Source organism: Gavialis gangeticus, unplaced genomic scaffold (genome assembly GCF_001723915.1).
Source record: "Gavialis gangeticus isolate Ggan-Ray unplaced genomic scaffold, GavGan_comp1, whole genome shotgun sequence".
NCBI classification, from domain to species: Eukaryota; Metazoa; Chordata; order Crocodylia; family Gavialidae; genus Gavialis; species Gavialis gangeticus.
In genome coordinates this window covers 31,976,332-31,983,452 of record NW_017729030.1, presented here as the reverse complement: position 1 = coordinate 31,983,452, position 7,121 = coordinate 31,976,332, and the positions used below count along the sequence as shown (strand labels likewise).

Genomic DNA, 7,121 nt, shown 5'->3' with positions numbered 1-7,121 from the left:
AAAGGCAGCAGCAGCTGATTAAACTACTTCCTTTGAAACTAAATTTCTACATAAAGTTACAAAGAACGATATAACTACCAATATGGCTAAGTACAGGGTTTCCTTCCAACACAAGTAAATTAAAAATGTTTTAACATTACTCTCACAATTGAATTTGGAAATTAGGAATTTAACAAATGGAAAAATATCAGTTATACACTTAGCAGTCTACTAAATAGAGTATGGGAAAGTTGTTTTCACTTTCTTAATAGAAGATTGAATTTGTGCCTCAACATTACATTAAAGTCAGCTTGTCTTCAAGAGTCAACCTATGACGTGTTCCAGCAAATAAGCTGAGTAGCAGCATACATTTTAAAAACTTTCTTCAGTTATTAACAGTCATCCAGTACCAAGAGGATGACATAGCTTCTGTTTGTTGAAATACACTTTGTTTTATTCTTAACATTATCCTTACCTGCACGTAACTTCCTCAGGTATCTTTGTTTCTGTTTCTGCCACTGAAACATTCACTTTTTCATGGTAATGGTGTCCATCTCATCTTTAATCATGCACATTTCTCCATAGCCTCAGGCTGTCCACTTATAACTATCTTCCTTGTGAAAGTTGGCCATTTTGAGTTTTATTTAGCAGTTGGCTATATTTGTGTACTTGGACATACCGTACAGTATGTTAAATGAGTGTTTCAGAGCATTTGAGCTGAAGGAGACTTCCTCTGTTTCTAAAACATTATTACTGGCTGTGCTTCTGTAATGTTTGGCATCGATAGCTGCTTTTTTAAGACATTCATTAAAAAAAAATTAACAGGATGAGAGACAGCTGCAGGTACTGGCAGTCTGCAAAATGCATAATTACTAAGAGTAACTGAAGCATATTATAGTATAATTCAACTGAAAAAACATCTGTCACATGCTATATTTGTCATACGAGAGTTTTGTAGAAAGTACTTACTACAGCTGGCAGATTTATCACCCATCTGCCAAAAAACTAACAGCTCACCTTTGGTTCCTACTTATTTAACAAAGACAATATGGAGTAGACATTTATTTGATCAACCTTGTTTAAAAAAAATCTCTCAGTCTTATTGAAGTCTCAAAAAAAAAAATTTAACAGTCCTCATGGATCAATTATTGATGCCAAGAACTGTTTTGTCTTCCTTGTGGATTATAAGACAAAATTGTTTCCTCTTAAACATACAGCCAGTGTAATATAAATAAAGCTTCATAGTATAAAGTTGAAAATGATTGCATCCATGCTGGTCTAGCCTATTGAGAATGTCAATTCATCACCTGCTTACCTAAGCAAAAAATGCATAAATACATTTTAAATACCAAATATAGTACTGAAAAATATTCTTTGTTTGGCCCCTTAAATGATATTAAAGAGAAGTTCTCCTTCAGGTGACTGTGCTCACTGTTGGTGTTCATGTGCTTCTGGTAGTCAAGTTTACAGAGTTTTTCCTTGGCTGTATCTGTTGAGTGCTCTATATACCTTCCCCTCCTTTTGCCCTATGCCAAGGGGATAAAGAACAGTTCACACTTCCTAATCATCAGTTTCTCTCAACTACCTTGAGCTTACAGTTTACGAATTTGTTTGTAGATACCTGCCAACTTTTTTTTCCCGCAAGTATTATGGGGGAGAAGAGGGGCGGGGGGTAGAGGCATTGAATTCTTCTGCAGGGCCAGATAACATGGCCCTGCACACCAGATCTGGCTGACACAGGACCCGATCAGGCAGTGTGTAGGTCAGATTGGAGGTGGACAGGTCCATATTGTTAGTGCCCTAAAGTGGTGGCACAGGTCCAGCCACTGTGAGGATGTGTATATGGATGACACATTTTGAACTACGGTAACTTCTCTTTCCACAATTTAATAACTTCCTTACTTTCAAAAATGTTTAATAACATGTATAATTTAATGTTACTTACATTTGAATACATAAACAACCTTTATACTGTTAGAAAATTGTCTGAACTCCGCTGCTAGTGAAGTATATCAAAACGTTGTTGTCTTGCAATGACTAGTTAGCTCATAGAACCAATATATAAATAAACCAAATCAATGATATGCAGATGGTTAAATCACTATTCACATTCTGTAGTCAGCATTCAAGAAGTAGCTGATCACTTGAGGCCCTATCTTGAAAATACTTACACTTATGTTTATTTACATCATTGACTTCTTAAGGACAACTTATTATAGTGAAGTTAATGAGGATAAGGTTTTGCAGCATCTAACCAGACCTTTAATAATCTTAATCTGCATAGTTCAATAAAGAAAAAAAATCACTCATATTAAAAAAAAACACTTATGCAAGAGGGCAGAGGGATAATTTTAACATATGTTTAAATCTGTAATGCTACATCAGCATGTATAATAGTGGTCAGTTTTAAATTGATAGGTAGTAGCATGGTATTCTTATAGTTCTGATTGAGTTTGGTCATTGAAGAACTACAAGAACAGCATGCTGCTTTAGAGATGTAAGAGGAGAATAATCTGACAAAGTAACTGCATTCCTGCTTCATTTCTTAAAACTACTGTCATCGAGCTTTAATGTACAATTATATGTGGAACTGTAACAAAGTTAAATTAGGGGAAGAAGCAAGGCAGCTGCGATAATAAAAAGATATGGATTAGTTTTCATTTCTTATTTTTTAAAAACTAGAATTTAAGTATTTGAAGAAGCTTTAAAAATTCAAGTTTTAAAAGGGGAAGGAAAGTATAAGTTGTGAGTGAATATTTTATTTTGGATGTGTTGGTCCCACAAAGGAGAGGTGATGACTAATTTAACTTTATTTCAGTTCCAGTACCCAACAATATTATTTTCACTTAGAGAATGAAGATCTCCAAGCTAATAATAGGACAAAATTGTTAAAATGATGGGGGCTTGCAAACCCTTTATCTGGCAGTGGCTTTCACATTCTAAGAATAGAAGCTGAAGCTTTCAAGTACATCTGGACTGTACATCTGGTCCATCTAAGGTAATGAGAGACTCTTAATTGAATTTAATGGAGTTTCGTTCTGGCTTTATGACAGTTTTAAAAAATGAAGCAAGAATGCTTTTACTTTGTAATATGCATTCTCTTACATTTCTACTGTTGAATGAAGTGCCCTCTTCTAACAAATTCAATTATGGTATCATCATAACCAGATTGGAAAGGTAGCTAGTTTGCTGATCTAGCCCTTGTTGACCAGATTTCTAAATTAGGATTCACAGAATGTGTGTGGAAAAGATGAGCTGGATCTGTTCACTTATTTGTCTACACCTGTGCATGCATTTTTTTTTAAAGTTAGCACCCTACCTATAAATTGAACTCCTTACAGTCATTTTCTAGAGTCTGTATTAAGTATACAAATTATTTAGTGCCTTGGTAGTGTTTTATTTTAAAGTTGTGTTTTTTCTTGGATATTTTTTCTTTGGGCTAATAGAATTTTTAACACTACATTTTACAGTCATTCTTGGCAGATGGACTTGAATGTCAGTGGAGTTGCATCTGCCTAGCACTCAGGTTATTTAGACCAGAACTTTTAAAGGTTCCAAGTTTGGTATTAGTGTCCTCTCCTTTTCCCACAATGATAATATGAATGAAGATGGAAACATTTTAGTGTTTTTATCTGGCATTTTTTAAATGCCAAATAAATGCTCAAAGGAAATAAGAGGAAAAAATAAGCTACAGGTAAGGGTTTCTCCAATTGTTACATTTCTGTTTTAAGTTATTTCATTCAACTGCAGTGTTTTTGCTTCTCCTCTCCCTCAGATCAAGTTGTTGTCAACTTCCTTTCCTCTGTCCTGTTTTTTTTCCTTCATATACAATTGATGCAAATTCCTCTATGCTAAAGTATTAACTTGGTTGTGAAGTTCTAGTTATACCTTGCTACAATACTTTCCTCTCTAAATGTTGTACTGACAAGGCTGTGCCTAGATTTTTAAAGATTAGAATGAATGTATACGTTTTACATACTTCAGATTATGCAGAGAACTAGTACCCTGAATTTGTAGTTCCCCAACATTAATGTTAGCTTAGTTGACCTAACTAAACTAATGACTTCAGTTTATTTACCTGAAAGTTTAAAATTTGCACACACGGCTTATATTTGTAGTCAATGTTATTGATTCTGTATCTGTAAAACATTGCTATTGCAGACTTATGGCAGTACCAAAGATTATTTGCCTTCAAAACAAATATGCCTTATACCTCTACTATTACACATTTATCTATATCATTTGGAAGGGAGAGTCAGAATGCATTTGGTGCGAGTGTATTGTCAACAACATTATAATTAAAAATGGACCATAAACCCTAGCAAATTTCAGAAAAGTACCTATTAAGTATTATTCAGATAGCAGATACATTACTTTACATTAATCAGCTTCTTTCTTCTGATTGATAGAAGTGAGCTACGTCAACAAAAACTTCACACTCAAGAGCTGCTTTCTCAGCTGGAAATAGCAACTGAAAAGGTAGTAGAGGTAAGATAATGGCTCTCATGGGAACTACTTTCAGCTATAACTTGATGCGCATGCAGTAGACTCTTACCAGAACCCTATCCAGATGAGTTATATTGTTACTATATAAATGCCTGTGAAGATACTTAGAATTTTTTACTGGTATAGTCTAAGATTGAAAAGTTTACCATCTTATTTTTGCTGAAAATTAATGGACAGATGCCAGGAATAGTAGTTAATGCAGCTCCCACATGATGAAACATAAGGAAGGACAGTGTAAATTGTCAGTGATTCAGAAAAAGTCACAAGACAAGGATTTTTGTGGATATCTATGTGTGCTTTTGAAAGGTGACCTGTTACATTTCTACTTTTATTCTGTACCATCTCCCCATACTACCTAACAGTGGTGGAATTTACAGTATATTTATATGCATAGATAAAGGACTCTCTCTTACATTATGCATTAAAATTTTAAAGGCAAGTTTGTTTGGGATGCATTATTAAGTAATTAACGGTCACTTGTGAAAATAGCTGTGCTTCTGTCAAACTGCCTAGTAAATCTGGGATAGTACCTAATATTCTCTGAAATTAGTCTTTTAACATCATGTTTTATTCCTTAGCACTATTTAAGACAAGGTGGAGGGGACAGATTTCTAAAACTCCTGGTAGAGAAAAATACGACCAAGGAGTTTTGGTTGCTTTGGATTTTGTGGCTTTTTTGGGGGGCAGATTTATTTTTGGTTTTGCACACTACTTTTTGGTGTAGAAAATAAAGGGAAAAACCTGCATTAAGAGGAGTCATCTTTGAAATATTCGTTGCCTTCTCTCCTCTGCTTTGCATCTAGTTATTATGTTTGCATCTCAGTGGGTGTAAGCAATTTTTGCACCCTGGAAAGTAATGCAGCGGAGGGGGCAGTACTGAGTGTCAGAGAACCAGGGCACAGATTCTCCATACATGGGCTCTTGCTGTCGCCATATTGAAGGCTCTACATTAGCACCCATGACTGGTGTCCCCACACTTGCCTGCCTCTAGTTATACTATCACATGTAAGAGTTATTGCCAGTAAAATATGCCAACTTTTTATAAGATGTCTTAACTGTAAATGTGACATTAATATAACTGGCTTTGAAATCTACTGTGTGTAAAAGAACTGTAAAATAAAAAAATGTGAGAGGCTTTCATTTTTTTTGTTTAAGCTGAAAATTCTTGACAATCTATCACAACAATCCCTCTTTCCTTATTGTAGATGTTAAATAGTTCCAATATTTAGCATTGGTTAAGCTTTTTTAGCTCAAAGCTTTCACACTGCAATATGCATCAATCTGTTAACAGAATCTTACATTTGTAATAAGGTTTTTTATTTATACAGAATGAAAAATTAATGATAGAACATCAAGAAAAAGTCAACAGGCTTCAAAGACGGCTAAGCCAAGCAGAGCAAAGGGCAGCCACTGCGTCTCAACAGGTATCTAATTCTAAGTAGACAACATCCTGATTACAATCACATATCAATGTCTTTGAATATCCCAAGAAAAAAATGTTGTCTTGGAATCTCCTCAGCTGATAGGTATTAGTTTGTTTGACATAATAAATTAGCTAATAAGCAATAAGACATTCTGATATTACAAAATGTCATTTCAAACTAGTGTATATTCAATCAAATGCCGGACTTTCTTCAAACAGTCAAGACTTGATGGAATGCATTCTTTTCAAACATACTTATGATTCAATGCTTTTTGTGTGATCTGAGCTTGGAGATAAATTTAATGGCAGCTCTGGATTCATATTTTTTCATTATACTAATGAGGGGATATGGATTTTGTTTGGCCTGCAAAGAATGATAGAAAATAAACAAAGGAAAAGAAGGTTCTATCTTTTTACTTCTGTGTAAAATAAAATCTAGGTCAAAATGTGGGACTAAAATATAAAGTTTAAACAGCCATCATCACTAATTACACAAAACAGTTGATTTCATGCCCCACAATTTGATCAAGAGAGCTGCATTCATCAGAAATGGTGTCTTTGTGGAACTGCAAATGCTTTGCTACCTCCTACAGCATGGCTTCCGTAAACTCTTGATCCAATTCATGATGTAAAACACATTTTATCTTTTCAGTTCAGTCACAATGCAACTGTAATATCAACATACCTGATACATTCTGGCCGCATCTACACAAGACTCTGACTGCGCAGTTGTTACTGCACTGTCATTTACTACTTGCATCCTCAAGTACTAAATGACTGTGCAGTAACCAGAGGTACTGCATAGTAGCATCCCCGAATGGCTTCTTGGTGATGCTGACTGCGCAGGAGCTTCGTACTGCAGCACAGTAGTTTGTTACCATATTGTGCAGTAGTAACAAGGTACTGTACAGTCAAGTGTCTCGTGTAGATCACCTTTCAGCAGATGGTATCAGACATTCTCAAAGGCCTTGTGTGTGCATACAAACCAAACCTGCCCAACACGGAACCTCCACATTCCACTCTTAAAACTTGGCTTCCTTCAAGCCTCTCAGAAAAATCCATTCCTCATTTTGCATTAAAACAGTCTGTTTGCTGTTCACCTCTGCTCATCATCTCTGCCAGAAAACGGATGCTTTAGGTGCTCACTAGGGGAAACCTCACTGTCACCAACATGTTCCAAAAGAACCAATGTTACTTACCTCCATGGAAATGT

The 7,121-nt window shown here is 35.3% G+C and overlaps 1 protein-coding gene across 1 annotated transcript in view; it reads left to right on the top strand.

Annotated features, from left to right (window-relative positions):
- The window catches only part of SCLT1 (sodium channel and clathrin linker 1), a 143,433-nt gene that overhangs the window by 129,601 nt on the left and 6,711 nt on the right, over positions 1 to 7,121 (top strand). Inside the window, exons 18-19 of the mRNA XM_019522092.1 lie at positions 4,389 to 4,467; positions 5,814 to 5,909. Of these exons, the coding sequence (XP_019377637.1) occupies positions 4,389 to 4,467; positions 5,814 to 5,909 (175 nt within the window). The remainder of the gene's footprint in view (positions 1 to 4,388; positions 4,468 to 5,813; positions 5,910 to 7,121) is intronic.